The 24,490-nt window shown below is 38.8% G+C and overlaps 1 protein-coding gene across 1 annotated transcript; it reads right to left on the bottom strand.

Moving 5' to 3' along the window:
• Positions 1-578: 578 nt before the first annotated feature.
• Positions 579-24,440, bottom strand: LOC129940302 (L-dopachrome tautomerase yellow-f2-like). Its single transcript, XM_056048594.1, has 8 exons — positions 24,170-24,440; positions 6,386-6,654; positions 6,229-6,328; positions 5,961-6,165; positions 5,718-5,894; positions 1,603-1,684; positions 1,332-1,526; positions 579-872 (listed from the first exon to the last, which is right to left on the bottom strand). Exons 1-8 carry the CDS (start codon positions 24,303-24,305, stop codon positions 729-731), a joined length of 1,308 nt encoding a protein of 435 aa, XP_055904569.1. The 5' UTR covers positions 24,306-24,440; the 3' UTR covers positions 579-728.
• Positions 24,441-24,490: the final 50 nt, after the last annotated feature.

Below are 24,490 nucleotides of genomic sequence, written 5' to 3'. Positions count from 1 at the left end.
AATAGCAGGTAAAAAAAGTCGGTTATTATATGACCATAACGCTCCGAATTGACGATGACAGTCGTTTAGTTGTCGATTTCGAAAAAGTAAGGTCAAATCACACCTCCGGACTAAAGATTGCACCAAACATTGACTTTCTGTATGTGCAAAGGCCCATTCCTAATTACATAAGGATCCTCAGAACCCCAAGTCGTCCACTGCCTGTTTTTGCAAACACCCGTTCGACGTATCAAGAACGCATGTAAGCTAGACTTTATATGGATGTATGTGTAGATCCAAATGGAAAATACGATTATGTGAAGCATAATCTCCTCAGCACGATATGTGGCTGTGGCAGAATTACAATTGTTGTAGTAGGTTTTAACAATCTGAATGCGTTGTGCTAAAGTAAAGCGATCCATTTTCGTAAATGTCAGACTTTCAACTGAAAAAACAAATTTGGTTTAAGAACTTAGTTTGACAGGTGTCAAATTCCAGCCCTATACTTTTGAAACCGCAGTTTTCGGACATTTTCGCGTCATGTACCATGCACTGTCCTGAGAGAAAATAGGTTTCAATTCTTTCTATAATTAAAACAATTATTAAAAGATTTTCTATAAATTTATTTTATGGTAGGCAGGAATGCCCACAAAATACAAATATAAATATACGGTACAAATTACATAAAGTCATATTGGTTGACATTGAAACACTTCTAGAGCAAAGTACAGATTAATACAAAAATTAACTTAAGCCTCACAAATAGTATTTTCAGCAGCAAGTTGAGTTTTTTGATTCCAAACTCTAAAATTAACAACATTTGGATCTAATTGCGAATAAATAAATATGGGCATCGAATTTGTCATCAACCAAATAGTTCCTTCTTTATCAATCTGTTAAGAAAAATAAATGTTAAATTGTATTTAAATCTAAAAAAGTGTAGGTGGGCCATTAATTTTAATCGTAGGTTATTTTGACACTAACAGGTTATTCCCGCTGGGAATCTTGAAAGAAAGTGATTTCCAAGTGAAAAATAAATCAATTTATGTTTGATCTGTCAAAATATAGATTTGTTCTGGTTTTGCATTCCGTGGGGCAAAATAAATTGATTTATTTTTGATTTAAGATCAATTCTGCAGATATAGATATTTCAGCACATTTACCCTTTCTTGTTCTAATTACACGAAGATGACAAAAAAACAAAAACAATTATATTCGTGTTCCATGCGCCACAAAAATAATCAATTTTTTTTACGGAAATCTGTATTTTCCCAAGTAACTCTACACTCGGACAACGTTGGAGAATATTGAAAACGTTGTTTTTAGCCCACCTTTCATGTATTTATACTTACTGTCAAATCGCTAGGATAAATCATTCGATCTTCATCTGATACCACTTGTCCATGGTTTTTGGCAGAAAATTCAGTTGTCATCGTATTCCAACAGCCTACACCATTTTGCATAATTTCTGCATAAAATATAATGCCAGTTTTTGGATCAAATTCATGCATCGTAGATTGCTTCCGCGGACCTCTTGTTCCAAGGAGCTTTAAATGAAAACCAAAAGAATATACCTCGTAATCATGACATAATAGATTGCGGATTTATTTATAAATATCTTACTTCAAAATCTCTTCCATGGCTGGAACGGGCTGCATTACTTTCCTCCTGCAAAACTTTTGTTGAAACTGCAAATTCGTTCGTACTTAAAAAAAGAAAAGAAAAGCACGATACCAAAATTAATGACTTTTAAAATATTCGTTTTTTAATGAACAAACTGAAAATAGTACATAATTTATGAGTTGCATAATTTTCGTTCGTATTTTGTCGTTTCTGTGTTTTGTATGTTTTTTTTTGTTCGTATGCCTCAGAAAAGCGAACTTACAAAACTCTTAAGCCTAGTACATACTTGTGAACCATCTCGTGAACCCATACAAATTTCAGTTTTTGGTTCACCCGTGAACTTGCTCGTGAAGCTGAGTGGAGAACAAAGTGGAGAGTTTTCGTTCACGGGCAATTCACGTGCAAAATGTACTGGAACTGTTGGTGAAGCTGAAGTCAAATGTTCACAACGTGTACTTACAAGTGTGTACCCGTGAGCAATGTCAAAAGTTCACTTTCTCCATTGGCGAACGTTCACTTCACGAGGAAGTATGTACTAGGTTTTAAAGATTTGTCTGGCTCGAAATTTGCCACTAAACAGTCGTGAATTAGTTATGACTAAGTTTTCTATGTTTGTTTAGTCATTTTGCTTGTTTGTTAACTTAGCTAAACGTTGTCAGACATGAACTTAAAGTAATTTGACGTTAATTAATCTCTAATTAGATTTGAAATTCAATTTCTTGCACAAATGCTTTCTACCAACCTTTAAAGGAGTGCTTTGGTAGCCTTAGATCAAGATCAAGGAAGCATAATAACGGTTAATTAATGATTGATGACCGATTAACATACCATATTCGAGATTATAACAGACTCGGCGAAACCCTACAAACTCTAGTCTCAATGAATGTTCTTCTGATTTTAGATGTTAATGCTAGGGTAGATTAGTCGCAAAATAGCTTTATTAGTGGAACTACGTTGATGTTCAAATGATAGACATGTGCATTCAAGAGGACACCAGCGTCCACAGGATTTCTCAAAACCCACCTTTGTCTATAAACTCCATAAAGGCACCTCTCCTTATCCAGACGGCAGCGGACAAATTCTCGAGATGGAATCAACTGTGGCGTCTACAGCTCCAGTAAGGTTGAACTACTTAGTGAACACCTTATAGGGCTTCTACGACTTATTCAGAGCCCAGGCCTATAAGAAGCGGTTTATCCGGCACCCCTTCCTTGGAGTTATACTAAGGATCTGGCGCTCCAGGTTGGGGGCTGTGCCGTCGGGGTGACTTATGGCTACGTATAAAATACCTTAGTAGTTGACAACCCACGCAAACGAAATAAGGACAATGAACTTCAGATCTGTACGTGGAATGTTAGGTCCCTTAACAGACCACGTCCAACCGAACAACTAACGGAAGCCCTAAACTGCTGCAAGGCAGATATTACAGCCATCCAAGAAGTGCAATGTGATGGACCGGGCAGACGCAAACTAAAAGACTATGATATATACTAAGGCGACTGCTACCGAGAACAAAGACAGCGTCTATCTGGGTGTGGATTTGTTGTTGGAACTAGACTCAAGCAAAAAGTCTTGAGTTTCAACAGTGTGAGGGAGCGCATCACGAAAATCCTCATCAAGGCTAAATTCGCCAACATAAGCCTTATATGCGCGCATGCCCCAACAGAGGAGAAAGATGAAGACACCAAAGACATATTCTTCGAGCTCTTGGACAAGACATATGAGCAGTGCCCTGGCTATGACACTAAAATTGTCCTATGAAATTTTAATGTCAAGCTAGGAAGAGAAGACATCTTTGGTGGCACAATCGGGAGAACAGCTTGCACGACACCACCTCCGACAACGGATTAAGGCTGATCGATTTCGCTGCGGGCGAGACGTTCTGGTAGCTAGTACGCAGTTTACACATCGATTGACAAGGGGGGGGGACAAGGGGACATGGAAATCTCCTGATCATTCAACCTTCAACCAGATTGACCATATTGCGATCGACGCACGACACTTCTCCAGTATACAGGATATCCGGACATTCCGAGGGGCGATGACGAACCGAATTCCGCTGTGAGGAAGATAGGACCACTCAACTTCGGCGACCCAGATCAACAATTCCGCCTAACTGACCTCGACGAAGTGAAGATAGCTATATCGAAACTTAAGTCAAACAATACTGCTGGAGATGACGGTATCGCTGCCGAACTATTCAAAGCAGCAGGCGATGACTTGGTACTCATCTGCAAAATATGGTCAGAAGAAAGCATGCCCGATGAGTGGAACCTCAGCATAGTGTGCCCAGCATAGTGTGTCCGATACATAAGAAAGGAGACCCTCTAAACTGCCAACTACAGAGGCATCAGTCTCCTTAACATTGCGTATAAGATCCTTTCTGCCGTATTATGTGAACGTCTGAAGCCATTCGTCAACAACCTGATTGGTCCTTATCAGTGTGGCTTCAGACCAGGAAAGTCCACTGTCGACCAAATATTCACACTACGGCAGATCTTGGAAAAATTCAAAAGATTCAAATCGATACCCACCATCTCTTTATCGATTTTAAAGCCGCGTATGACAGCATTCATAGGGAAGAATTGTGCAGAATGACGATGGAGAATTCACGCTGCTCTATCAAGGTCGGAAAAGATCTTACCGATGCATTTGATGTCAAATAAGGTTTTAGATAAGGCGAAGCACTGTCATACGACTTCTTCAATATCGTTCTGGAAAGAATTTTGCAAAACTCAACCGTCAACACTAGAGGCACAATCTTCGGAAGGACCATCCAATTACTCGGATAAGAAGATGATATTGACATAATTGAAAGATAAAAGCGTGATGTCAGTGGAGCGTTTTTGAGCTTTGCGACGGAAGCGAAGGGGTTTAGGTCAATGAGGGCAAGACTAAGTATAAGCTGTCATCAAAAAAGGACACTGAACAACGACATCTTGGACAAAACGTCACCATGAACAGCTATAACTTTGAGGTAGTTAAGGACTTTGTCTACCTAGGCACTGCTATTAACACAGACAACGACACCAGCGCTGAAACCAAACGAAAAATAACTCTTGCAAATCGCTGCTTATTTGGACTTAGAAGGCAATTGAGAAGTAAAGTCATCTATCGAGCATCTAAAATCACCTATAAGGCACTCATCATCCCGGTTCTCATTTATGGCGCTGAGGGCTTGACTTCGAGAGAAAAAATCCTTTGGTGATTTCTGGTCCCGTACGCATAGATGAAGAATGGAGGAGAAGATATAACCACGAACTGTACGGGCTGTACAACGACACTGACCTAGTCCAACGGCTTACATGGCTAGGTTATGTAGAGCGAATGGACATCAACGCTCTAGCCCGGAAGGTCTTCGAAGCTAATCCCGAGGGACGGCGGAGTAGAGGAAGACCGCGACTCAGGTGGCGCACTCAGTTGGGTGAAGACCTCAACCATCTTGGCGTGCGAAACTGGAGACAGCTAGCTAGGGACAGAGCTGGCTGTTGACTCATGTTGGTTGAGGCCCAGGTCCACCTGGACTGTAGCGCCACCTTAAGTAAGTAAGTAAGCAGCTGCGATGGAATTGGCCGAAACATTCGAAGTTCTGATTGGAAAAGTAGGCTGGAAAATTTTATATAAATATATAACCGCGAAAGAGACTTTCAATTAAACCACTATAACCATGTTTAACTTGTGAATATAGTATGATTATTATTAATTTTAAAACCATTTTTCAAATAAACTTTTTCGAAATTTACTTAAACTTAATATACATACATACCATAATTAACTGACTGATTAATGAACAATAATTCAATATAAAAAGTTTTTGCCGATTTTTTGAGGAGTATATTTTTCTAGGTCGCCATAATCACTATTAAGACTAAAAAACATAGAAAACATCGCATGACAGTTTGGAAGTAACCGCCAATAATTCAAGATTAACTAATGTTAAATTTTGTTCGTGCAGTTTCAACAGCAGCAAGAACATCGTAGAAAACATAAAACGACCAAATCAAAATTCTCACAAAAATGTTAAGACTTAGAAAGCCAAGTAAAATGGTATAACTTCCTTACGTAACAAAAATTAAAGAAATATTAAACTAAACCAAATTTTTTGTTTTACATACCTTGCCATTGGATGGAAATATGCAGTTTTATAGCCGTCTAGATTTTTATTGGACAGAGTAACGGAAAATATGCCATCGTTCCAGGAAAAATCTTGTCCGCCAATACTCAGATCTCCTTGAGTTGGATCAAAATGAAAGAAGTTATGACTGAATGACCAAATGCGATCATCTTCCAAACTTAAAAAACAAAATAAATATTCGTAAATATTAAATTTAAAGCACTTCTGTATCCAAAATACTAACCTGTAGACATAAAGAGCATTATTATTTAAATCTGGAATGTATCCGAAAGCTTTGTTACAATATGAACTATCCACGTCAACGGTTATGCTCGCTAAACCTGGTCCTGTTGCAACAATTGATTCTGGAATCTCAAAACGATGGATCTTTCTGTTCTTCTTCATGTCAATAATCCATATGGAAGGTCTTTGTACTTGGATTCGATTGTCTTAAGGAAACATATTAGACTTATATTTTGTATGTTTACCTTTTTTTGTAAAGTTAGACTTACTTGGTAGCTCTAGCATTCCAGTGTCAATAAACCAAAGCCGATTGCAAGCATCAATTCTAGTTCTGTAAACCGAAATGATTCGATTTGTGTTTTCAGTACCCTGAAAAGTAAGATTGATAATTTAAATATGTCAGATTTATGGAATGCTCTCAATTACCGTAAACTCATTTGTAGCCATGTCGGGATATGCTCTTAGTTTTGGACTTCGGTTTGAACCAACAGTTTTCAAGTCAATGTAATTTAGGGTTGATGGTATTCCAAGACGTCGCCTCGGCATAGTTATGAACAGTTTTCCATTGAAATGATTAACACCCATCGGAACATTATTATATGGAATGTAGGAATCTTCTTGAATAGAAGTTGTTGTTGGGGCACGAGTTCCTCGAACTTTTGATTTAAAATCTTCGGTTGGGAAGATAAAATCACCTTAATGGAAAATTAATGTATGTACATAAATAAACTGTTTTTAATTTTTCTTCATATCATTATCAAAAATTAATTTTTTCCTTATTCTTGCATCCTGTGGATTTTTGGTCTTCAAAAAAAGTGAACCATTAAATTAATTTGAACCCGATCTATTATTTGTTGGTAGAATGATCATTAGGAACAAGTGGGTTGGGTAAGAAAGGGCCTAAGGTCTTTTCACCTTTGTGTGAACTTCAGCTCCACTATAATTTTAAAATTTAGTGAAAAAAGTGAAAAGATATCAAATTTAAAATAAAAATAAGTGAACAGTAATCTATATACTGTAAGAGGCTTCATCTATTACGATATGAAATATCACTGTACTTAATAATTACTTTGCTCAGAATAATCAAATTAAAACTTATTTATTTTTCACTGTTTCCATGTAATCAAAATAATATTTTTCATTAGTAATAAAGAAGTTTTGTTCAAGTTAATACGTTTTGTTTCTTATTTTGATCAAGAAAAGCCCTATAATACTTCAATGCAAATTTTCTTTTAGAGCACCAGAACTACAAAAAAGTTGAATTGCTGAGAATGAACTTAAGGTATAAAGCAAATATTTTAGAACTTCCTAACCCAATGTAACTTTGAAACTTTCTATGAATATTGATAAATAAGTTATTTGCAACATATTGTATGTACCTTTAAGTGTATAGATTATTTATTTCAGATTCTTGAAAAATTTACAATTGTACAAAGAAACGTGAGTTGTAGAAGCTGAATAAGGTCAATGATTCTCGAGAATTTTCTCCAGATGAGTACTGAAAATAAAGGACGTTCTTATCCCTCTACCTTCCCAGAATCATCATCCATTCCCACATAAACAAGGCATACCAGCCTACGTTTATGTCGTCATAAATCCTATCCCACCTCCCACGTTATAAGGGCGAAGAATCTAGCAGCGCTCCTATCTCCTATGCTCCTTCTCACTCTAAGTAACCTAGCTGAATTGCTGTTACCGATTCCCAATCTTTTCCTTACACAACAGAATGATGAATTAACATCAACTGACTCCTCACCCTTTCTCTTCCTCCCCAACCACCTCGCAACTTTATTGGGCTGGATCTAAGGTGTTAAACGACCAGTGTCGATGATCAGCCTGGCTGGGGCCCAATTCAAAAATAGCCCAGTTTCTAACGGAGTATCCGGATATCTGGCGACCTCCGGATTAACTAGCCTGCTGCCGTATCTGTTGCGGCCAACACAGAGAAGGGAGTAGTGGCTAACCATGGATCCTCCTCTGCTGTTGGTAAAAGCCTTTATAGACAAAGGCGGCAAGCGGCGAAAATCTTAAAGGCCTCTGGTGCATCATCGGGGGCTGAAAGGACACCGTGTCGAATGAGCTAAAAGCATACTTGCTACAACAAGGACCATTAAGGACTCTACGTCCAAAAGAGAAAGGTCTCTTGAGGGAGGCGTACCGACACCAAAACGGCCTCGGGTGCACAACACCAGCACTCCTCACAATCCCATCAGTAGTGGTTGCGGTCATTGACAGGAGCGATGATGATGGCACAATATCGGCTGATCGTTGGTAGTTGGTCAAGGTTAAGCTTCCGGATGGCTTTTTGAGCATTTTGAGGGAGCTTATAGTACCACTTCCTTCCATAAGCGATGGGGGTTGGCATCAAGGCCATGTCAAACTCATGGTTTGTGGCGACCAGAGGTCTTGTGACATATACAAGCTTGCTGTTAGCCGGTTAGGTGAAGTTTGGCCAGGTGCGAAGCTCGAGGTTGTCGCTATGGAAGACATTCCTAGCAGACCTAGAGCCCGCATTTGGATACCAATCGAACCTGCTGGTATCGAGGACATTCTCGAGATGATCAGAGTTTTTCAACCTGTCCCTTCCGACGCATAACTGGAAAATTGATTGATTGATATACATTAAAGGGCAAGTATCAATACAAGTCTTCGTCTCAACATGCCTACTGTAAAGGTAAATCGGTGAAAACAGCGTTATAGACTTTAGTACGCACCGTCGAATATTCCCTCCATCATAAAGAGTTCACTATGCTTGCTTTCCTTTACATCGAAGGTGCCTTTAACAACGTGGGCACATCTGCAATCACATCTGCACTGATATCTCTAAATGTAGAGAGTTCGCTTCGGGAGTTAATTCATTTAATGCTTACTAGCAAAATAATTAACTCAAAACTGGGCAACTCTTCTAGTAGACGATTCTTTAGTAAAGGGACACCGCAAGGTGGTGTTCTACCTTCTCCTCTGGAACCTAGTGATGAATGACATCCTAACTAGTCTGGATGCGGAGGGTTTCAGAGTGATAGCCTATGCGGACGACGTTGCTATAGCAGTTTCAGGAAAGCATCTTAATATCCTAAAAGAACTCTTACAAAATGCCTTGGACAGACTAATACTTTGGGCTGATCGGTGTGTACTGGGTGTTAACCCACACAAAACCGATCTGGTCTTATTTTCGAGGAGATACAAAATTCCATTTGTCAACCCTCCTTATATTAAATGAATCCAATTAAAATTCTCAGACGAGGCTAAATACCTAGATATTGTCAAAAAAGCTACTGTAGCTCTCTTTTCTTGCAAAAAAGCTATTAGTAACAAATGGGGTTTACAATCCAGAATCACGCATTGGCTATAAACATCGGTAATCAGACCGATTTTAACGTACGGTGTGGCAGTATGGTGGACTGCTTTAGAAAAATCTATAAACCGAGATAAATTAAATAAAGTCCAACGTTCAGCTTGCCTATGCATAAGCGGATCGCTTCGTACGACCCCATCTGCGGCACTGGACACCTTACTACTAACATCTCTTCATATATTTAGCAAGCAAATAGCTGCAAGCTCTGCTATTCGCCTCAAAGCTTCGTTGCAGTGGACTAACAACAACATTGGCCACTCCGTAATTCGAAGGTATTTAGAATCAATTCCAAAGCACACAGACTACACCATCCCCCAACTGCAATTCGACAGAAACTTCCAGATTTCTATGCTTCCCAGATCTTTTTGGGAGGATAGAACATTCTTGGAGGATCCATTTTTACACAGATGGGTCAAAAACAAAAGAAGGGGTTGCTGGAGGTGTGTACTCTGAACGACTGAAATTAAGTCTCTCATTCCGCCTTCCCAATCATTGTATCGTGTTCCAGGCGGAACTTTTGGCGATAAAGGAAGTCTTGTCCTGGCTCAAAGAAAACGTGATATCAACATCTGATATCCGTATTTTCTCTGATAGCCAGGCCACTATCAAATCTCTGGACTGTGTCCCTAAAAACTCTCCGTTTCCATCTTTTACAGTCACTATAACCTATCCCAACTTAAGAAACGTTTTTGTATGTTTTGCTGTTTGCTCGATTTACCATCAGGAATAATATCAACACCTATTCCACCTATCCTTCATCTGGCAGCAACTTTTTATTAAAATTGAGCCCTTAGATTCAAGAAAAGAATATTTTACATATAAAAAAAATGTTTGTATTAATTTATAACTATTATTATGTATAGTTATCGAGATACTTACATTTTTGCAGAAAACAAACTTTGGAAATTCTAAATTCAACATAATAAACACAACAGCTGATCGAAATGATATTTATTCCTGTTGCAATTAGTACAGAGTTTAACAAACTTGGGTAAGTGCTGCCAGCAAATAGTAAAGTTTTAGCGATCACTTTCCACAGAACAAAAAACGGTTGACGATCAACTATCACCTTACGCGATTCCACCCCTGTATTTTCCTCAACACCATGTTCATGTATGCTAGAGGAATACTGCGCAATATTTTTTTTAAAGATCACGTGGGATAAGTACAACCAATAATTTGTGTTTTGTGAATAAAAAGGAACAAAATCGTACATCCTTTTGGAGAATGTGAGTTCAAAAATAAATAAATAAATTGGGTGGTGCAACAGTCCATTGAGAACTAGTGCCTAGTGACTCACAACTCTCAACCATTCCTGTGCGAGAGTACTGTTGTCAGGGATTGAGGGAACATTCAGTTTTAAGCTGAATCCGAACGGCTAACTTGAGAAAGCCCTTTTCATTACAAGAATTACTCTTGGAGAATTTGTCAATTCCCCACAAAAGCAAGAGGCAGTACCCGTGAAAAAAAACTTTAGATGGCCCAGGCTATGATCGAACCTATGCTGGCATCGAACCCAAGACCTCTAGCATGACAGTCCAACGAATTTTTTTTTTAAATTCATTTTTATTAGTTCAATCTTAAACCTATCTTAAAGCTATAAAATATTTATAACACTAGACTAATTAACCATAACTTACTGGTCCCATACGGACACGCGCCCTATTTTGGATGCACGCGTGGCCTACTATGGTAGACCATTTAATAATATTAATAATTTTTTATATAAATGAAATAAATATTTGTACGTAATATTCAATCAGCTTTAAACATTTAATAACCATAATTTATAAATTTTAGATTAGTGTGTAAAGTAAAATAAAAAAATTATTTCATAACCACAAAATAAACCCTGGGATGCTAAATAGGGGTCCGTTTTTTCTTAGGCACTTTACCTTATGTTCACAAATTGAGTTTTGTTTGAAACTTTTAGTCCCTTAGATTTTCACAATCGTTTTTAATTTAAATGTCCTTTGACGTTTTAGGTATTCCCATTGATGGTCTCTTATCATCTTTTAAGGAGTTATCACTTTTTTACGTCACAAAAAAGGCTTCTAAATATTTTTGAGATTATTCTCCGTCATAGAAAGAAGTTTTTTACATTATGTAGTTGAACTCGAGTACAATTCTTATGTTTTGACAGGTGAAGAATGGACGGTGACCGTTGTTGGGCTTAAACATTTGTTTCTCTAGAGTAACGCAACGCTGTAATAAAAAAAAAATATGATTACTTACTTAAGGTGGCACTACAGCCCGGGGCGGACCTGGACCTCAACCAACATGCGTCTCCAGCCAGCTCGGTCCCTAGGTAGCTGTCTCCAGTTTCGCACACGCCAAGTTGGTTAAGGTCCTCTCCCACCGGGGTGCGCCACCTGAGTCGCGGTCTTCCTCTACTGCGCTGTCCCTTGGGATTGGATTCAAAGACCTTCCGGGTTGTCCCGATGTGCATTCGCTCTGCATGACCTAGCCATCTAAGCCTTTGGACTTTTATTCTGCTAACTAGGTTAGTTTCGCTGTACAGCCCGTACAGTTCCTCGTTATATCTTCTCCTCCATTCAACATCTATGCGTACGGGACCAAAAATCACCCGAAGAATTTTTCTCTCGAAGAATCCTAAGAAGCTCTCATCTTTTTTTGACAGGGTCAAGGCCTCAGCGCCATAAATGAGAACTGGGATGATGAGTGTCTTTTAGATTGTGATTTTAGATGCTCGAGAGCGGACTTTACTTCTTAACTGCCTTCTAAGTCCAAAAAAGCAGTGATTTGCAAGAGTTATTCTTCGTTTGATTTCAGCGCTGGTGTCTTTGTCTGTGTTAATAGCGGTGCAAAGGTAGACAAAGTCCTTAACTACCTCAACATTATAGCTGTCCATGGTGACGTTTTGTCCAAGACATCGTTGTTCAGTGTCCTTTTTTGATGACAGCATATACTTGGTCTTGCCCTCATTGACCACTAAACCCCACTGCTTCGCTTCCATCGCAATGCTCAAAAACGATCCACTGACATCACGCTTTGATCTTCCAATTATGTCAATGTCATCTGCGTATCCGAGTAATGGGATAGACCTTTGGAAGATTGTGCCCCTAGTGTTGACGGTTGAGTTTTGCACAATTCTTTCCAGAACGATGTTGAAGAAGTTGCATGACAGTGCATCGCCTGGTCTAAAACCTTTTTTGAGCAGCGTGCATTCTCCATCGTCATTCGTGACAAACGGATAAGTTTGTCAGGGATGCCAAAACTAGATATTGCCCTGTAGAGCTCTTCCCTATAGATGCTGTCATACACTGCTTTAAAATCGATAAAGAGATGGTGGGTATCGATTTGAAGTTCCTGGTTTTTTTCCAAGATCTGCCGTAGTGTGAATATTTGGTAGATAGTGGACTTTCCTGGTCTGAAGCCGCACTGATAAGGACCAATCAGGTTGTTGACGAATGGCCTCAGACGTTCACATAATACGGCAGAGAGGATTCCAATCATCGGACATGCTTTCTTCTGACCATATTTTGCAGATGAGTTGGTGCATGCTCCCTACCTAGTCATCGCCTGCTGCTTTGAATAGTTCGGCAGCGATGCCGTCAGCTCCAGCAGCCTTGTTTGACTTAAGTTTAGATAAAGCTATCTTCACTTCGTCAAGGTCTGGTAGGCGGAATTGTTGATGTGTGTCGCCTAGGTTGAGTGTTTATATCTTCCTTACAGCGGAATTCGGTTCGTCATCGCCGTTATATAATTTGGAGAAGTGGTCTTTCCATATTCTCAACATCGACTACCGTTCAACTACGATGTTCCTCTTATCGTCTTTACAGGCTTCGGTTTGTGGCTGGTACCCTTGGGAGTTTTTTTTTTTACCTTTTGGTAAAATTTACGAACCTCATTCCTGTTGTGACATCCCTCTATCTCCTCGATCGCGCGCTTTTCATGCTCTCTTTTTTTCCATCTAAGAAGCCGGTGTTCCTCTCTCCTCTTCGCTCGTAGAGCTCGCGAGCAGCTCTAGTCCTTTTGTGCAGCGCCGTTTTGTATGCCTCTTGTTTCGCTGCGTGCGCTTGCCGGCATTCGTCGTCAAACCGGGGTTTCGTTGTGGTGGCCGTGTGAAACATAGCACTTCAAAGGAGGTATCTCTGATGGCTGCAAGGCAATGTTACTTAATGCAGGCAGCATAGGACTCCTTAAGAGGTTATTAGAGACTCGATCGGAAAAGGACATGGCAGTCTCTCACACTGTTGAAACTCAAGACTTTTTGCCTGAGTCTATTTCCAACAACAAATCCACACCCAAATAGACGCTGCCTTGGTTCTCGGTAGCAGTCGCCCGGTCCATCCCATGGCACTTCTTGTATGGCGATAATATCTGCCTTGCAGCAGTTTAGAGCTTACGCTAATTGTAAGGCTGCACGTGGTCTGTTAAGGGACCTAACATTCCACGTACAAATCCGAAGTTCGTTGTCCTTATTTCGTTTGCGTGGGTTGTCCATAGTAAATTCGTCCGTATCCGAGGCTTGTTGGTGCTTCGCAACTAACGTATATCTTACGTGGCCAGGAAGTCACCCCAAAGGCACAACCCCCAACCTGGAGGGCCAGATCCTTAGTATAACTCCAAGGATGGGGAGCCGGATAAACCGCTCCTTATAGGTCTGGGCTCCGAATAAGTCGTAGAAGCCCTATAAGGTGTTCACTAAGTAGTTCAACCTTGCTGGAACTGTAGACGCCACCGTTGATTCCATCTAGAGAATTCGTCCGCTGCCGCCTGGATAAGGAGAGGTGCCTTAGTGGAAACACCTCTCCCCCCTCTCTCGTTTGCACTTAGGATCAGTTGAACCATTAATATAAAATATAGTTCAACTGCTAATTTCTTGGGTAACCTTTCATTATTCATGTTCAAACCTTGATATGCGTTTTTAGTGTACAAACAAATATTAGAGATAGTGCTATAGATACGAGTAGATATAGAGTCTCCAAGTAATATATTGCATGTAAAGTTGGAAGATTATCAAGACTATGTCGTCAGCGTAAAAAGGGCCTTAATAGTAGTCCCTACAAACTCTACACCTCTAAAAATGTCAGCTTATGAAGCTAGTAGATAAGGGTGTACCTATCAACCCCAACTAACGCCTGTTTGAAGTCGAAGAATAAACTGTAATTTTTTCCTATTTCTTCAATACTCTACATTATACAATTATGTGATTTACAGTGAAGTATCCAGACCTGAAACCAGTTTGAGATTCTTTCAAAAACACGATTTTGGTTGATTCAAAAATCGCTAACAGTCGCGAATGCAAGATTTCCGTAAATAATTTGTAAGACAGCTTATGCCCCGATAGTTCCCCGAATTTAGCGTACTTCCTATTTTGTGAATGGGAAAGATTAGAAATTCCTTAAACTGTTGACTTATGGTTCTAAGATCACATTGTTTGATATTTTGATCATATTAATACGTTCAATATTGCGATAATTATAGAACTCATAGGTATTCTGTCAGATCCTGCAGCCTTTTCACTTTTTAAACTTTTCAGGATGTTGACTATTTTTTAGTAAATCATGCTCGCGTTTGTTTTTCGTTACTTCGTTCGGTATTGGAAATTCTTACATGACTGTGGTAATAAAAAAACTGCAAGTGTTTTTCCGGTAAGAATGACACGAGATAAAACAGCATCAAAGCGGGTGTGTGATAACCGTAAGACGCAAATTATTTAAACTCCCTTTAAAATGACGTAAGCGTACATCGGGGCTTGAAAAGGGAAAGCACGACCTGACCGCAGGTGTTTTTTTTTTACTTTCATGTTTTTAACTTGAAAACAAACTCAACCTATCAACTCATCCCTGATTGCGGCTTAAAAATAATTTAGGTAACGCCCTCTTAACAAATATAGTGAAAGCAGGGGACGTGGAGCTTTTCGAACTGTTTGTTAATTGTTAAAAAACTTGACAATGTAAATCATATATGCAAGTACCAAGAAAAATTTCGCACGATATCGTTATTAGTGTCATTTACATAAAACCTGGTGTGGTTAAATATACATATATATATATATATAAATATGAACTTAGTTTAGATTTACTTTGTTAACTGTTTATTTTATCATCTGCTAGACACGAGTATCAATCAATTCTGTACAATAAATACAGTGCGGTTCACGTGATTAGACGCACCATTTTTTTCTAAATGAATGGAAGTACCAAAAAATGTATTTATAAGAAAGGTTATTAAATTCTCTTCTATAAATTTTAAATTCAAGATTAGTAAGACGAATTCAACGGTTGTTTGCTATCTTCCTTGCAAAATAAACTTAAATAAATTGGTTCACTTGGTAAGTCGGACCTGTTAAAAGTTACAAAAAAGAAGAGGTTGAAGAAAGTTTTAATACTTCTAACAACCTCCACGACTCGGAATGACATCCAAAATTCTACTTTTAAGAGATTCTTAATTTTTTTTTTTCAAATAATCCAATGGAATCCTAGACTAGGCTTCTTTTATTGCCGCAATATGCACCTCATAGCTTTCATACTGTTGCTTTCTTCATAAATTTGAAGCTTCAGCCATTCCCAAGATTTTCTATGATGTTAAGATCAGGTGAGTATGGTGGCCATAGCAACAATTCCAATTTTTCTCTAGCGAGAAATTATTTTACAACATGCGCGTTATAGATCGGAACATTGGGCAGGTTCAGACTACAAAATAATGACTTGAAAGTTATGCAAGTTTATAGTATATGAGTGGCCATCACCATCAGGTCCTCTAACCCCGTACGGGGCATATGGCGCCAACAAAACGTCTCCATCCCTCTCGATCTGCAACCTTAACTGTGGCCACGTCTTTCTCTGGGAGTTAGCTCTCGATAGCACTGTATATTTCCATGTTGATCTTGGTCTTCCAACCCGCCGTGACCCCTGAGGATTCAATTCAAAGGACTGCTTCGCAATATCATCGCTTGGTTTCCTCAATGTCTGACCAATCCATTGCCATTTGCGCTTTTGTGATGCCGATGTGAAGCAGACAGCGGTTACCAAAAGCCTGCGATTTTCACGAGATGGTGACCGAGACTTTCCATGTTTCACAAGAATATAATAGCACGGATTTCGCATTGGATTCGAAGAATCTCAGTTTAGTGCGTAAGGTGACTTGACTGGATTTCTTAATTTGGGACAGAGCACCAAAGGCACCGCGAGCTTTATTTATTCTGCTTTTTTCGTCCAGATCCGTACAACCATTTGCTGATACAATACTTCCGAGGTAACTAAATTATTCGACCTCTTCAACAGGCGTGTCATGTGGAATAATACGATGTTGTGTTGGGGGGCCTGTTAGCATTATTTTTGTCTTTTTGATAACCGATTGAGGCCGCCCACTATGGGAAAACAGACGCCTTTTGTAGCCGCCCATTCTGAAATACAGACGCTGCTTGCTGCTACCGTTGGCCCTTCTTAAAAAGCTCATCCACCACCAGACTTCCATGCCGTTGACCACAAACTGCAGTTCCTCCCCCTTTAATTACCGCCAAAAAATTACCTTCCAATTATGGCAACTTTAATGGGAAGTTGACTGGATAGTTAGTAAAGAAAAATCTGCCTAACTATCAAGTCAAGTCTACTTCTATCAAAATGACAGTTGATAATGTTTTTTTTTATTCAATTAAAAGCTGAAATTTATTACTTTATGATTTATTTATTTTCTGCACAGCTCTATTTAATGCTCTTTGTAAAAGGGTTCCTTGTCAATTTGGAAAAGATATAAATAATACTTGTTTACGATACAAAATAAAAATCGTGGTAGACGTGGTAGCTTGCCTGAGGAGTGTTTTGAAGACAGTTATTTTGTTGGTACTTTTTGTACTTTGAACTTAAAGTAGACTTTTGCGAAATAAAATTCTGAATTTTAAATTCATGACGCTTGAAAAACTAACCAGCTGCCTTGGTCAAAATGTACGTTCAAAAAATGAAGATGACTGCAATAGATGTCACTTATGTTGGCTGTGCCTGCCCATTGTCTTGTTGTAAGATCCACTGAAAAGGTCCAAAAAACTCTCTTATGGCTGGAAAAGCTGTTTTTAAAAGATCTTTAGAACTTCTGGCACACGGTATGAGTGAATCCAGAACATTTTGGGAACTTGCATCGTATTTTATTTCCGCCCATTGAGGCCAGTGACTAAATTGATCTTGGCGAACTGCTTGTGGTGGTACATGTTGGGCAGGTCCTCTATGTTTTTTTGCTAGAATATCACTTTCTATAGATCGGCGTGTTATCAAACCGGTTTATGAGCCCATCTTGCACAGAGTTTCAGCCACTTCAAGGCGAAAATATACGGATGCCATGACAGCCTTGTGAGGAAGATTTTTATTTTTGCTCACCCTTTTGTAGAGCAGCCATGAGTTGGCCATCGTAAGGTCCAAGTACTGCCATCGTTTGCTCCTTAGTCGTATCTTGTAAATACCCATAATACTATCGATAAGGTCAACGCCACCCATATGTTTGTTATGCTCGCTCACAACATTGGGTCGCTGGATGTTAATATATCACGAGTTCTTTAATCATATCTGCGTACCTCAGATATGGGATTTTGCACAGTAAAAGTGGAAGCCAATGTAACTAGCTTATTAACCTTCCATACAACCGTTGAAACATCGATTCCGTTGATGTTAGCTACGTATTCCTCTGAGTATCCACGGTCTTTCTTCATAATTACTTTTTCGTTTGACAACTTGCAATCTGCTATTCTATTCCTTCTTACAGCACCTAGACCATGAATACCATTTTTGGCTAATTATTCCAAAAGATGCAAAGAAGTGACGAAGTTATCAAAGTAGATCCTGTAATTTTGGTGTCGAGGAATCATGCGCGAAAATCTTACTACGGCATTGGAAGATGCTCCCAAATCTAGCTCTTCAGCTCTCACAATGTTTTCCTTTCCAGTGTCAACCTCTGTCTTATAACCGAAACCCGAAACATCACTCAAAACATACAATTTGTAGCCCCATTTATGAGGTTTATTCGGGTTATACCTTTTTAGAATATTCCCTGCTTTTGTAGAGCACATTTGTTCATCCACACAAAGCCTTGATTCCGACGGAACTTTTGCATATGCTTCATTCAAAGCCTCAACAACTGGACAAATTTTAAAAATTCTATCGGCATCAGGAGTACTCCTGGGAAGACATTTGGTGTTGTCGTTGAAATGGAGATGCTGTCTGATCTTTTCGAATTTATTTTATGGCATTGTCTGTTGGATGAGAGGTGTACCAAGGAAGGAAATTCAATGGTTTGTTACTCTAGGCAACTGGATCAGTGACATTATATTAACCATTTCTTCGGAAATTTTCTTTATAAGTTCCGGGTTAAATAAGTACAGGAAGAACTGTACGCATACTGTGTATGAGCATTTAGCTCTAGACTCTTCCATTTTCAGAGCAATGTAAATGGAAATTTAGGCGTTTGTCACATATAATACCAAGATCTCTAATAGAATCGACCACATTGACGGCATCATTAAGGAAGTAGTAAACTCTATGAGATGGGATTTGTTAGCGCGAAAAGGTCATTTGTTTACATTTACCTACATTTAACTCCAAGAAATTATGCATGCACCAAACAAAAAAAATATCAAGACCATTTTGTAAAACTAAGGAATCAAATGGAGTTGAGATAGTCTTAAAATGTTCTTATCATCCGCAAACATTAGGATGTCTGAGTTTTTTAATTGAAGACAGACATTTTAAACATATAAGACGAAGAGAAGGGGGCCAGGGTGACTACCTTGTGGGACTCCAGAAGTTGCATGAATGGGACTGGAGACTGAGTTAAGGAAGAGGACTCTATAAGTTCTATACGCAAAGTAGGAGCCTATTTAGTTTATAAACATAGATGGAAGGCCTAGGGCTCTTGATAATTTATCTTATGGGATATTTTATCAAAGGCTTTGCTGTAACTAGTGTATACAACATCAACTTCATTGCCATTCTCGAGGGCTGACAAAATTTTAGATATGCATTCAATTAAGTTAGTCTTAGTGGATCTACCTTTAATAAAACCATGTTGAGCAGGGGAGAATAAGGGCTTGCAATAGAAATAAACGGAATGATAAACTAAGCTTTCAAAAAGTTTTGGAATGTATGAAAGTTCAGCAATAGGTCTGTTATTGTTTATTTCAGTTTTGTTACCTTGTTTATGAATCAGAAATATAAATGATTCTTTCCATATATGAGGAAACATACCTTGGGAAAGAGAGAGAGTTCAAAGAGTGCAGTTATAGGCTTTGACAGAAAATGCTCACATTTTTTTAAAACAACTGATGGAACGCCATCAGGACCAGGGCTAAAGTTTTCTTTGAGGATTACTATTTTGGCAAGTACCATTTCTTCAGTTATTGTAAAATATGAAAAAAAGGTTTGAGTGCAACCATGTAAATAACTAAAGTAGTGTTGATCAGGATCATGAAGATGTTTAGTATACGATTTGGTAAAGTATTTAGCAAATTATGTTATTTTCTATTTGGTTAAAGTATTGGTTATAAAGGGACTCCCTTAATTCAGAGAAAGAATTGTAGGCGAGAAGATAATTGTTGTGGTCGGTATCACATTTGGACTGTAAAAAAATCTTCCAACGCTTGTTGCGGGTATTTCTTAGGGTACGGAGCTCTCTGTTGTACCAAGGAAGAGCTGAGGTGAAATCCTTTTTACGAGAGAACGGTACTAATTCTTGAATACAGTATGAGAGAAGCTAACATTAAATAGGCAAACCTTTTGATCGGAGGCGACGCAAATGCTCGGCATACCCTTTGGGGAAGTTCTGTGATCAACGACTGAGGTGAGTATTATTGAAAATAATATGGCCATTTGTTACAGAGGCAATACTCCCACTTTCGTCTTTCCGAGCTTGGAAAATTATGATGGATGGGAGGATGTGCTTGATGTTACTTTAGTAAACAACCGTAATTTATTAGTGGAGAATTGGAGAGTTTCCCCTTTGAATTCGTTTTCGGATCACAAGTGGATTCTTTTTCAAATTAATTTCGTGTCGAAAAACCCTCCGCCTTACATAAATCCCAAAAGAACTGACTGGACGAAATTCAGTCAAATTGCTAATCGATAGGAGACCTTGAATCAAAGGTGAAAACCTTTGAAACTTCTATAAGTAAAGCTTCTAGAGTCTCTTGCCCAGTTAAATATAGCCGTAAACCCCTTCCTTCTTGGTGAAATGAAGAACTGTCCAGTCTTAGGAAAATGACGAGGACAATTTTCAATATCTGCCACAAAATGTACAAGCAAGCCCTGTCATCAGCCAAAAGACAAGGCTGGAGGGAATATTGTCAATCAATCGAAGACATAAAGAACTACGCAAGGCTCAGCACAGTTTTATCGAAGGAACATTGTAATCCTTCATTTCTAAAAAAGCCTGATGGAACCTGGACAGCCTCTCCAGATGAATCTCTTAAGCTACTGATGAAGACCCACTTTCCGGGTTGCGAGAGTGATAACCCCGGATCGCTTGAAACCACAGAGCTAAACGTAGCTCATATGGAGCAAGTCAATTCCGTTATAACCAGAGAAAATATTTTGTGAGCCATCAATACTTTTTCTCCATATAAATCCTCAGGCATGGATGGCATACTGCCAGTTATGGTTCAAAAGTTGCATGATGTGGCAGCTCCATGGCTGGAACAAATTTTCAAAGGATGTCTCCTTCTCAAACATGTGCCCATGTCGTGGAGACAGGTCAAAGTAGTTTTTATCCCGAAAGTGGGTAGGCGAGGTCACGAATCCGCGAAGGAGCGCATTTTTGATTACCATATTAGAGAAATCCTAGTTGGACTCGAAAGCTCTCAGCATGCTTATCTTAAGGGAAAATCTACGGAGACTGGCCTCTATGAGGTAGTGCGTACTGTAGAACAAACAATCCATTATAAAGAATTTACTCTTGCCACCTTCCTAGACATAGAAGGTGCTTTTAACAACGTCCTTACAGAATCCATAGAAGAATCGCTCGTTAAGTTCGGTGTAGAAGACTTCATGCGAGAATGGATTATTTCCATGCTCAGTGGTAGGAAGATTCGAGCCACTCTAGGCAATACAATCGCAACAAAAGACGACGTGAGTAGGGGGACACCCCAGGGTGGTGTCCTTTCGCCTCTTCTATGGCTTCTGGTCATGGATACAATTCTCGTTAAATTAGAGAGATGTGGAGTGAAGACGGTAGCCTATGCGAATGATTTGGTGGTATTGGTGCCAGTAAAGTATACCTCTGTGATTAGTGAAATCACGGAGTCAGCTTTGAAGAAAGTTAGCAACTGGGCCACGAGGTGTGGACTAAGAGTTAACCAAAGTAAAACTGAACTGTTGCTCTTTACCACCAAAACTAAAATACCGCCCTTCACGCTACCTCGACTCAACGGTCAAATCCTATCATTGTCTTTCAGTGCAAAAGATTTGGGAGTTATTCTAGACCCTAAATTAAACTGGAAACTAAATATTGAAGTACGGTACTTTCGGCAAAAAGTGGGGACTTCAGTCAAAGATGATTTTATGGACGTACACAGCCGTAGTACGTCCAATCTTAACGTATGGTTTGATTGTGTGGTGGCCTGCTCCTAGCAAAGCCTATAATATTGATAAGCTAAGGAAGGAGAACAGTTGCGTGGGCACCACAGGGGCCATGCGTACTTGCCCAACGGACGCCTTAAACGTTATTTTGGATCTTCTAACAATCGACCTTTCTATTAAGTACATAGTTTCGTGCAGCGCTATTAGGCTGAAATAATCAAACAGCTGGTTGTCAAAACCTTATGGTCACAGCAACACAACGAAATTGATTCCCTCAGATATTATCTCGGTAGACACTGACTACTGCACTCCTACGTTGAGCCCTAGTAAGGATTTTAAGGTTATTGTCCCATCCAAAGAAGATTGGGAGGATGACATCGTGTCGATAGGTTTTGACACAACCATCTTTACTGACGGATCAAAGATGGAGTGCGGAGTTGGTTCTGGGATCTTTTCTGAGTCCCTAAATGTAGCTAAATCCTTTAGGCCTCTTGACTTTGCTGGCGTTTTTCAGGCTGAACTGCTGGCAATAAGGGAGGCATGTAAGATACTTAAACAGAGCTAGCCAGGCAAGGATTGGCCCTTCATAGCTCACTTGCGGAAATGGTTAACATTCCTCTTGTTGCTATGAAGGGTAAAATCTTTTCTCTCTACCAAACTGAATCAAACCGAAGGTAGAGCAATTTACCCAACTGCATTATATCTTGGAAGATATGGCCCACCTATAATAAAACCCGTAAAAACGATCTTCTATGCAGGCCAAGGCAAGACATAGCCAGGATTGTTGCGATTTGTACCGAACATTGGCCTATAGGAGTTCATGCGGAGAAGTTGGGTATCTCCTACAACACATTTTGACGTAGTTGTAGTGACCAAAGAGAAAGTAAAACGATAATCCATTTCCTTTGCAAATGTCCTGCTTTGGCAAACACCGGAATGAAATATATTGGAAAAGCATTCTTTCAAGAACTTGATGAGCTATCTGAGACAAAGATTAGAGACCTAATCTTTTTTCTCAATGCGACAAAATGGCTCTAACATAATAGCTATGAAGCTTCTCTATAAATCTATCCCTTTCAATCAAAGGTCAAACGAGTTTTTGGTATCAAAACGGCGCACTACAGCGCTAATTGGATCTCAGGCTTGGTTGCCTTGAGATCGCCATTTCTACCTACCTATGAGAGAGACGAGAGAATCAAATATAACCAATTTGTATGGGACTCTATTGTTGAGTGGAGGGAACTAAATTCAAAGTCGGCTTATCTAAGAAGATTGTTGAGTTTGGAGAAATCATCCCTACAAAAATCATAACAGTAATTCTCCATTTCAAAAAAGTTGTTTTCAAATTCGATGGGGTCCTTCCTTTGTTCTTTTTTCCGTAGGTGGCAGGTTTTGGATAAAAAATTTCTAACTGCTTTATCACTTTGTCCTATTTTATTTGTATTTTCCGCATAGAATACCTTTTGGAGTGGTAGGCCTCAATTTTTCCCATTTCTAACGTCTAACCATGTGAACCGCACTGTAAATATAAGCATTTGGACAAGACACTTGCAACGAGGCATTCAAGACGATTTAAACAACTATACTGTGCTTTTCTCAAAGATAATAAACGAATACATTTATTTAACATTCGTGATTAAAGTAACTAACAATTTAAAATACTATAAATGCAATTTTTATGATTTATGACATGATAATTAATATTGATAAGTCATTAAAATAAAAAGAATTACCGAAATCGTTTAAAAATATACTATAGGTACCTGTAATCTTCTCATATTGTTTGAGTGCTATAAAATCAACAACAACAAAAATAGTCAACAATAAGCTCAGATCGAAGGCGGTGCAAAAGTACACGGAACTTCAAGAGTAAACAAATCGTATCTTCCCATGATAGGTAATTATAGTTCTATTTATGGCCGGTTTTTTCTTCAAAATTATCTCATTTCAATCTTCAATCTTCAATAAGCCGATGCGAGGTACGTACTCGTACTTGTACCTACAGCAAGTCAAGGTCAATGTTCACGAGATTCCTATATGTACCTATCGCAAGCAAAAATTTCAACAAGTGTAGGAAAAAAAGTCACTGATTTAATCCCAATCAAGTTGAGAGGCGATACGAAATATTATGTTGATTATAGTTTTGTTTATTTTGCATGGAAAATATCAAAAAATGCAAATTGCAAATATGCAAAAATACACAAGTTTATAACCTACACAATGCGTAAATCTTCATAAATTCTCGTTTTGTTGTTTCTTATCTTTTTAAAATGTATTATTTATTTATAACAAGTTCTTGAAAACGGGTACAAAAATAAATTATGAACTTACCTTCAATATCGGAATTGCCTCGATTTTCATAGTCCATTTGTTTCCATTGGAAAACCTCGTTCATGCCAATGCATTGAACATCCGGTTTAAGATGAGCAATAATGGCGAAGATTAACAAAAACCCTTGTTTCAGCATTCTTTGTTTTTTGAAATCGACTACAAAATTATTCCATAAATTGATTTAACTTAAGACAAACCGAACACTTCAAAAGTCGATGTGAGACTAGATCAGCAGCACGATGTCTATTTCAGATTCAACACATTAATCAATATACGATGATATTGAACTAGGAATTCGAACGTTAACTGAAAGATGCTAAA

This window comes from Eupeodes corollae, chromosome 1 (genome assembly GCF_945859685.1).
Source record: "Eupeodes corollae chromosome 1, idEupCoro1.1, whole genome shotgun sequence".
NCBI classification, from domain to species: domain Eukaryota; kingdom Metazoa; phylum Arthropoda; class Insecta; order Diptera; family Syrphidae; genus Eupeodes; species Eupeodes corollae.
The sequence above is the reverse complement of the archived record's forward strand: the minus strand, read 5'-3'. Positions and strand labels throughout refer to the sequence as shown.

Coding starts and splice junctions, on each gene's coding strand:
- LOC129940302 (XM_056048594.1), bottom strand. CDS start 24,305: ATGCTGAAACAAGGGTTTTTGTTAATCTTCGCCATTATTGCTCATCTT. Junction 6,655..24,169: donor AGGCAATTCCGATATTGAAG/GTAAGTTCATAA, acceptor TTTTCCATTAAG/GTGATTTTATCTTCCCAACC. Junction 1,685..5,717: donor TATTTCCATCCAATGGCAAG/GTATGTAAAACA, acceptor TCTTTTTTTAAG/TACGAACGAATTTGCAGTTT.